Genomic DNA, 10,296 nt, shown 5'->3' on the forward strand with positions numbered 1-10,296 from the left:
CGTCATGTAATATAACTCGTTTGTGTTATTTTGAAAATTTAATATGTTTAAATATTCATAATTTTAAATTTTTTATTAAGTTTAGATATATCAGTTATGGATTATAAACTTCTTAAAATTTTATAATTTACTATATACGGTAAATTTACAATATATGTATGTTGAACACACACTTTTTATATTAATTGAGTAGTATATGTTCTTTAAAAAAAATTCAATCACGATATATGAAGAAAAATATATATTTTTATTAACTTTATGTATTATATGATGATTCACTACATTTAAAATTTAAAATCAAAAAGATATGATAGGAGAATAATTTTTTTAATTGTGAAATAAATCTTCTAAATATCTATATTAATTGTAGAAATTATTGAATTGAAGATGAAGATGAAGATGAAGAACATCGAATCATAAACAGAAAAACCATGCTCTAATTTTGAAATTGTCAACCCATGCTCTAATTTTGAAATTGTCAAGAATACATATGGCCCATTGTTAGCATTATATTCATTCATAGGCTCATATACATTGGTCTTAAGTTTTAGAACACTAAAACGTTGAACCAATTAATATTTAATAGAAAGTAGAACGTTAAAAACAAAACACTTACGCCTAACTTTTTGTGGGTTTACATGGGTTGCAATGACAACAACTGTTTCATCTTTTAGGGTTAAAAGTTTGGCATGGACATCGACCGCAAGTTCTCCAAAGAGATATGTATACGTTGTCACCACTACAACAAACACCATAAATGTTACACAGTCACAGACTTACAAAGTGTAGAAGGAATCTGAAAAAAAAAAAACCCAATACCTTTCTAAAATACAAGTCAGTATTAAACTGAAAGTTGTCTTTGAAGGGTGGTTTCTGATCTTTGTTTTCAAATGTTCGAGACGAGGATATTTGGCCAACAACATCTGGTGAGTGGGTAAATGTAGATATAAATTATATGCTGAAGAACAAAGTGGAAGCTATGAGACCAGAAATACGAACAGTGCAAAAAAGGTTGTTACCTGGAAGCTCCTCACCCTTGTTTACCATATCAAGCAAGTCTGAAAAAGTAGAGAACCTAAAATTATCAAATCCAATAGAGCATTGTCATTTTTTAACAGTCTCCAAAGACGTTTTCTCCGTGAAAACAATTCTCCACTTGTGCTTGGTGCGACGATAACGGTTGGAGGATGCAACAACATCGAAATCATTGATGTTGTACAACTGGCCTTTAACCAATTGATCTAGAAAATTAGACACACGTTTAGGAACAACTGAAGCTTGTGTAGCACAATCCTGAAACAAAGGCTAAATGAATGTGTTAAAATGGAGGTAAATTAGGGGTCAAGAAGAACAATAATAGAGATAATATACATTTTCATCAATAAGGAGACATTTTTATCAGGAACAATAAGTAACATATTGTTTCTTCAAAAGTCTCGAACTTCCCAAATATGGATGACCCAAACAACAATCCTATTGATACCAGTGTTGTGTATTTCGTTGGAAGTTGAATCAAGGGTAGAGTAGGGTGCTATTGTTTTAGTTTTACTCATGGTGTGTGAGAGAGAAGATGAGTGTCGTCAAAGGTTGTTATTTAAAAAAAAACTTAATGCAATGGTTGAGGGAGAGTAATCAGGGATTGGAATGAAATGTTAATGACCATGAAATCATAGGTTTTTGGTATTATTTTCATTACGTTATAATTGGGTGGTAAACGTAAAGATGAAAATGAAGGATATACTTCAATGGAATTCTTTAATTACCTTAAAGATTGTAATAAGTAATACAAATAACGTCATAATAATGGTTTATATGATTCTAATTGGTAGTGAAGATCTAAACCTCTTTCTTAATATTTCTAAATTTGATACCAGGCAATTTAAAAACAATTTTGGACAGGATTAATGTTACATACAATTCGGAACTTCAAATAGGTGTTCGGGATCTTGACACAGACATTAAACCGGAAATGATTTAGAATTTGGTGGTGGAGTAGGAAAATTAAACCAAATAAACCCAAAGATTAGGAGATTTTTGTGAAGGTACATCAGAGGTGGTAGCTGCTGGGAACGATGGTTGTGAGAAAGTGAGTATAGGTGAATTTGACGTCGTTTGGTTCATATCCTCCTGATGGGTGTAAGGACTGTCAATTATATTTGCTGGACTTGTAACTGATTTTATTTTGTTAGGCCCAATTTGAAAATGTAAAAACAATGGCCTTTAAGAATAAGAGAGGACATGTGTCAGTTATATAATAAGCCAGATGTCATGTTTTAAGCAGATATTGAGAAAAACCTTCTCTTATTATATAAGATATTATAATGTTTGACCTTAATCGGATATAATCAAAGATTATCTAAAAACAATCTAGGATGGTTAAACAAAGACTAGTTAGATTCTTTAGACGATTTTTCGTTTAATAATTCAGGGTCTAACAGATTACTCTAACGTAGCGTATAATGTGGGGGGAATCGTTGGAAATTTAGCAACTAGGGTCTAATGCCACTTCGTCGTTCGAGTCGGACAAACAAAAAATTTACCTTCAGCCTGAGATTTGATTTGCTCAACCTTCAACCCAAATTCTTTCTCCACAACCAATGATTTGTCTAATTTTTTAAATAATGAAATGAACAAAAATATTTTTAAACAAAAACATAGAAATTTTTTTACATAAACTATCAAACAAACAAAAAATTTCATCTTTCACATGAGATTTGATTTGCTCAACTTTTAACCCAACTTTTTCCCCATAACCAATGCTTTGTCTAAAAATTTTAATAACCAAATAAGCAAAAGTTTTTTTTTTTTAGAAATAGAGAAAATATTGCATAAACATCAAAAAAACAATAAAAATTCACCTTTTACATGAGATTTGATATGATCAACCTTTAACTCAACTTCTTTCCCCATAAGTCATAACCAATGCTTTGTCTAAAATTTTTAATAACAAAATGAACAAAAGTTTTTTAAAAAACAGAGAAAATGTTCCATAAACTATCAAACAAACATGATATTTAATTTGACCAACCTTCAACTCAACTTATTTCCCCATATTCGATACTTTGTGTAAAAATTTTAATAACAAAATGAACAAAAGTAAAAAAAAAAATTCAAAAAAACAGAGAAAAATTAATGTTGCATAAACTATCAAACAAACAAAAAAATTCACCTTCCACATAAGATTTGATTTGATTATCCTTCAACCCAACTTCTTTCTCCACAACAAATGCTTTGACTACAATTTTTTTTTAACAAAAAATGAACAAAAGTTGTTTTCTTTTTTTTTTTACAGAGAAAAATGTTGCATAAAAACCTTCAACCTAACTTGTTTCTCCACAACCAATGCTTTGTTTAAAAATTCTAATAACGAAATAAAGAAAAGTTTTTTGAAAAAAATAGGAAAAAAATGTTGCATAAAGCCATAAACAAATAAACAAACCTAATACTATTTGTAAATGTTGCATAAACTATCAAACTAAATACTATTTGTAAAAAGGGCACCAAACTTTTATCCTATTGAATAGTAGGAGAATCTTTGCACGTAAGTTTTCATATTCTATGACTCTTTTATGATATTTTATACCACATGAAAAATCATAGCCGTGTTATTAAATCCTATATTATTACATCATCGATCGTTAGCATTTTAGTATTAGTTTTAATTTGTTGTATCTTATCGAATTTGTTGTATCCAATCTAAAGGAACCTTATTCCTCCTTATTAGTACGTACAGCTTGTAGTCAGATTCATTGAACCATACATATATATCTAAGCACACAAAGCTGTCTTTTAAATTTCTTTAATTTGTACGTGCCGAGAGTGTGTGTATAGCTAAATATATAAGTTTTTTAATCATAGCCTCAACTAACAAATCAGATAATATTCACTTTGACCCCTTCCCTACCATCAAAATCTAATCTTGTCACAAATTTACAATACTCCAGATGATTTTGGCATCAAATAATGTCGGAAAAAGATAAAAGTTTAGAAGCAGCAGCAGCAGATTTAGCCTTTTCAGTTTCCAGTTCAACTATGATATCCGACAAAGTCAGCTGCACACTCTTGACCCGTTCCTCCAATTTTTGGACTCGGAGATCATCAGCAATTTCTTTCTTCCTCAACAAGGAAACCTCCTCAAGCTTTGTCTTTAACCAATCCAGCTTAAAACCCGCTTCTGTTAGCTCTCTCAAATCGCTGTCAATGCTGCATAGCTCAGTCTCAGAAAAGCTCTTAGGAGGCCTGCACAATGTCTCGATGAGGCTGATGATAGTATTCATGTATGCTGTTTTCAGACCTTTGCAATTTAGTTTGAAATCAATTGCAATGTCTGGGTGTTTCATGAATAGCCGGCTAACAGGAAAAGCCTGCCAAACAAACAACAAGATCAGGTTATCCAGAAAGAAAGAAAGAAAAAGAAATGAGGAAGCTCCTATATATGTATAAGCATACCTGAGTAGAAAGAACCTGAAAACCTTCGATTTCAAACATATCCTTCCCAGTTACATGTCGTCCTTCTTCTTCAGCTACTTTAACTTCGACTTTAATGATCAATTTGTTATTCTCCAGAAATCCTTCCTCTTTAAGCTTGCTAAGAGGGAGTGTCATACTACCCCACGCTGGGGTTTTAGCGCAGAACATGCTTGTTGTTTCTGTAAGACAAAACAGATATGTATATATATATAAACTTATCTTCTTTATCAGTGAGATATTATATATGATGTATTAATTACGATACGATATCATATCATTACCAGCTGCTCTGTAGAGCTCTTTTCTGGATTGATTCAACAAAATGAAGCGATGACGAACTCGCGTTTTCCATCCAGTTAGAAGTGTTCTAAAATTGTGAACGCACAGGTACAGACGCAAGTCATCATCGTTTTCCTTGTGATGAAATACAACAAACCTAAGATAATATTTTAAATTATTACAAAAGTATAAGATTATAACCATACTTACTTTTTAACACTAAACATTGATTATACTCACTTACCATTCCCATCCACAGCCTAAGAACGTTGGAGACGACCCCTTTTTCTTCTCGGAGAAGTTATTTATCTCAAACGAGAAACTCGTTTGCAACTCAGAATTCCCTATATCTGATATATTGATTAAAACGCTTTCTTAGCTTTTTTTTAATTATTATTATCTACATAGGAGAGACGACAAAGAAATTTCTCATCAACTTTTTTTTTTTTTTTGTTTGGCTACTCGGAGACCAAAAGAGCAAACAAACAAAACTTAAACCAAAAGAAATCAGAAGAACCAACGACTTACCCGAATTAGTACTCTTCTGCACTTGATTCCCCATATCTTATCAAAACGCTTTCTTAGGCTTTTACTTCCTCAACCAAAAGACAAAAGTTCTTGCAGAGAATTTGTAATTAAGAAGGATTTTGGAGTGCTAGACGAAAACCCTATTATACAAAGTTGGATACGTTCTGCGTAAATTAATAATGGTAAAAAGTGGGCCCTATAAACCAAATAAAAGAAAAGAAAAGAAAAAAAAAAAACTAAACAGTTTTGAAAAAAAAAATTGGAAAATTTCTCATAACTGTTTAGGCATATACAATTTTATAAATTAACTAGATAAGGCTCGCGTTATAACGCGGTAAAATTAAAAAAAAAATATTAAGAATAACTAAATAGTAATATACATGTTTTTAGATTTTATCTTATAACATTTTAATATTGAATATAAACTTCTCATATTTCATTTAATACTTTCTCAGTTACATAATATAAGAGTTTTAAGGCTTTTTTGGTTCTATTTTATAATATTCTCTCAAACTTTTATGTACAATTTTTATTAATATAACAATATATGATTATGAGAAAAAAAAATATATGACTATTTGAGCTATACAATATATTTTCCTATTGGTTGAAATTTAATAAATAATATAATTTTTATTGTTTATTAATCTTTGTGTTTTTTTTACCCAAAAACTCTTATAGGACAGGGAGTACTATTTAAATATCTATACCATCATAATAAACCATATTTTAAGTTTAATTACACATTTCATCTTAATGCATAGAACTAAATATTTTATATCAAACACAATTAATAGATCATATCAAATCTATATCTTAGTAACAATTGAAAATACAAACAAAAATTAACAAAATATAATTCTCAAAAAATAAATCAAACATTATTTAAGACATATTTGTTATGTTGTTATCTCATAAGTACTAATTTTACCTCATATCTTAATCAATTTTAAATGAGTGAAAATTATAAAATAAAAACATATATAAAGATATAGAGACATTCTCATCAAATAACTGAAGATTCATTTATATAAATTATAATTTATTTCGAATTATCTTATGTTTTGACATATGCGTTACAAAAATACATGTGTTGAAATTATAAAATCAATCATAAGAAAAAATTACTAATATTCTTAAATGATTTTTTAATAAATGATACTTATTAATATTTGAAATTTTTTAAATCTAAAATAAATTTTCTCGTTAGACATTCAGTTTAGTAATCACATTTAAGTTTAACTATCTATTTCATCGTAAAACCATAATTCACTTCTTCATGAATTAAAGTTGAAATTTTAATAATAAAAATAATATGAGCATCATATGAGATAATATGTATATTGGTTAGTATTTTAAATTTAACAATAAAAATAATCAGTAAAAAAGTCAGTTAACATCCACAAAATTTTTGGAAATCCAAAAATATCCTCAATATTATTCTTCTATATGTCACAATTTCATAAGTAATGTTTTTGTCAATTTTCAACAATTAACCAAAAATTCATTCCTACAAACTCATTTTTTTTTCCAGGTTTCTCATATTACTGCATGCATTAAAATATTTAAAATAAAACATGTAAAACTATACTAATACACATCATGTATTGAAATTTTCTTTTTATAAAGTACATTATTCTTTCAAGGTTTTGTGTACTTACTTACAATAAAAAAATTATATTGCAACGATAAATACAATTTATATCCGACTAAAATTATTTTAAATAACTTATATTATTCTTTTTAACTTTGTTATTTACTAATTATTGATTAATATACAAAAATTATGTTAAATAACTTATATTATTCTTTTTAACTTTTTTATTCATTAATTATTGATTAATATACATGCTTAATAAATTAAGTTTTTGCTTACACATGTCAAAATTTTATTGAGAATACATGTATAATATTATTAGCATACAATAGAAAATATATTCATTTTGTTAGTTTTCCTTTTTGATTTATAATTTTTTTTAAATATAAACATGTAAAATTCTATAAATATAATTAGCTGTTTTATAAAAAAAAATATTTTATTTTGACATGTGTCAACATCTAATCAATATATTTGACAGGTGTCACGATCTTGTTAGAGGAAAAAAGTTATGCAAAAGATATAATTTTATATAATAAGATGTCTCTTTACTTTAATATTTGTGTAGATACAAAAACACATATGTTAATCTTACATACTCCTATCTTATATATTACAATAGCAGTCTTTTTGAATAAATTATTTGATTGGTGAAAAAAATATGAGACAATCTATTTTTTTTTATATTTTTTTTTCAACAATATTTTTCTTTGTGTAAAAGGTGAGTATTTACCTTTTTTTAGAAATAGTAATTAATTGTATAATTTTCACAATCATTTTTTTCTTATATAAAAAGTAATAACTTTTCTTGTAAAATTAGCAACTTAAAATTAAAATAAGTAAACAATATTATAATTTCAAATTTTATGATATATATATATATATAATTTCCTTATAATGATTTTTTCTAAATTTTTAAACTGTTTAAATATTTTAAATAAAATTAGATTTTCTTTTCTCTATTTTACTTTTATATAAATTTTTTTATGGTAGGTTTTGAACTTTTACATTTCTATTTTTTATAAATTTAAAATTGACATGTGTCAACATCTGAATGATACAATTGACACATGTCACGATCTCGTTAATTAGTAATTTTGTCATTGAACTTTATATAATAAGATACTCTTTGAATTAATATTTGCTATAAATTAATAAATTTTTCCGGTTTCAAGTTGGGGCAGTGTAAAAAATAACACAATTCGATAAAATAATAAGATAATACTTTTTTTGAGATCCTATGTAAAAATATAATCCCATAAATATCATAAATTAACAATGATATAAATTATATATATACATATATATATATATATCTCTAAGAAAATTTTGTGAAATATGACTCTATTTTTGTTTACTTATTTTTGAATTTGCATTCTTGTTGGAGCTCATCTATAATATTTCTCATTGCATCAAAAACTTTTTGTGTTGGTTTTCCTCAAATGGCATCCAAAAATTATGGAGCGTCTTAGAAGCGATAGTTGTTTCCTTACGTGTAATTAGTTTTAAAGACACTGCAATATCTTCTTAGATTTCATCATGAAGGATAATAACAACAATTTCTTCTAGAACTTCTAAACATTTATCATTTTCAGCTGAATAATCTAGTAAACTATTGACATTCATCATATTACGATAGCCAAAATTATAAATGAAAAAAAATCTATAAAAGTGTGAATTATAACAAAAGTATCTTAAATTTAATAAAAAATATTTAAAATTATGAAAATGAAAGAGACTCGATAAATTAAAACCTCTATAAATTAATAAATTTTTGTCTTCCTACTGCACTATAATAGAAGTAACAAACCTAATAAGACCTATAATGAGTTGTCGAAGAAAATTTAAATATACAGTTGAATTAATTTCTTTCAAATATTTTTTAATATAAATCTGTTTCTTTTCAATTAGACAAAAAATATTAAATTACATAAAAGCTCAAACATATTTTTGATAAAAAAATGAATTTAATCTGTTATTACATACTTTAACGCGATCGTTTGTTTCTAAACCCGGATACTTGGATTTAAAACTAGTGATGTTTTGTTACGATGTAGAAAACATATCCTATAATCGAGTGTGAGACAGATTCGAAGGACTTAGCAATTGCCCTCTCATAGTTAAATATTCAACATCAAGACGATCCTTTCCTATATGGTTTTCAACAAGAAAAAGAATAAAATGTTATTGGCATCTTCGGCAAACAAAGTTGCCAAATCCTTTGCCTCACACTGTTACCAAAATATACATTCAACATGCATACATAGCTCGAGGGTATTGTGATTGGTTCAAACCACTCAGTGGATTTCGATAAACCTTTCGTTTAAATAATTAATAAATGTGCTACTTTTGGTTTATTGTTCTATATTTTTTTCAATGATTTTTATTTTTCTGCTATTAATTTGACTGTTGTGTGATAGATTCGTCAGTGTATTATCTTACGCACGAACCTTTAACTCTTTATAGAATTTTTTTTATTTGCCAGACAGTAATCAGGAAACCTCTGTTAGAAATTTCTTAGGGTGTTTAGTTTGGCTAATTCTGTAAATCAGTTATTGTGATTGATAAATCTTCATATTCGATTAAGCTTGGAAGTCCAGATGAAACACGCTTTCATTTGTTTATCCAAAAGCCCACATATGGAATCTATTTTGGCCCAATCAAACAGTTGATCACTTAAATTTCTTCGTTCAATACAAAAACTCTCTATCAATAATTTCATAGATTCCAAAGAATGTAACAATGTATAGGAAAAAATTTGTATGTGATCATCATTTTAATGTTAATTTATAAACAAGATCTTATGAATACTAACAACAATAGACTAGCTATATAGGCTTTTAATGTCTATATAAAAAATAAGCAGACTTTTTACATGTTTATCAAGTTTAGTATACTAAATATAAGTATGCTATTTAGTATGGTAAAATAACTATGTAATATCTGTTTCAAGCTAATAAAGTAAAGTATGACATTAAAATAATGATGTCAAATTTGCATAAATATGTTAGCACAAACTAAATATAAATTTGCCTAATACTCCCTCCATTTTAAAATACTTGTTATTCTATGCCTAATTTTTAGTAGAATATTATCTTATTTTTCCCTTACTAAATAAATAAAAAATTAATTCTTTTACAACTCTAATAGTCAAATACAGAGGAGTATGCTTTTAAATCTGCTTAAGAATTGTATACTTTACGATTTACATGCCTTTTTATCTTTAATATAGTGAAAACATTATTTTTAGTTATTTGGGTTTACAAGAATGTGTAGGCTGACTATTATTTTTACAGGCACTTTAAATTTTTTTTTTTGATTTAGAGTATATAATCATTTTAATTTTTAAGATCATGGTTTGACATTATAATGTCAAAACGTCGATTATAATCTTGCCCTATAATCTTTTTATTTATAAACAC

The 10,296-nt window shown here is 27.1% G+C and overlaps 1 protein-coding gene across 1 annotated transcript; it reads right to left on the bottom strand.

Annotated features, from left to right (window-relative positions):
- LOC104748303 (MATH domain and coiled-coil domain-containing protein At2g42465-like) lies at positions 3,902-4,344 on the bottom strand. The gene has a single exon (XM_019237105.1). It carries the CDS (start codon positions 4,338-4,340, stop codon positions 3,957-3,959), a length of 384 nt encoding a protein of 127 aa, XP_019092650.1. The 5' UTR covers positions 4,341-4,344; the 3' UTR covers positions 3,902-3,956.

Source organism: Camelina sativa, chromosome 15 (assembly GCF_000633955.1).
Source record: "Camelina sativa cultivar DH55 chromosome 15, Cs, whole genome shotgun sequence".
Taxonomy (NCBI): Eukaryota; Viridiplantae; Streptophyta; class Magnoliopsida; order Brassicales; family Brassicaceae; genus Camelina; species Camelina sativa.

What these genes read in the sequence shown, in the direction of transcription:
- LOC104748303 (XM_019237105.1), bottom strand. Translation starts at nt 4,340, where the DNA reads ATGAAACACCCAGACATTGCAATTGATTTCAAACTAAATTGCAAAGGT.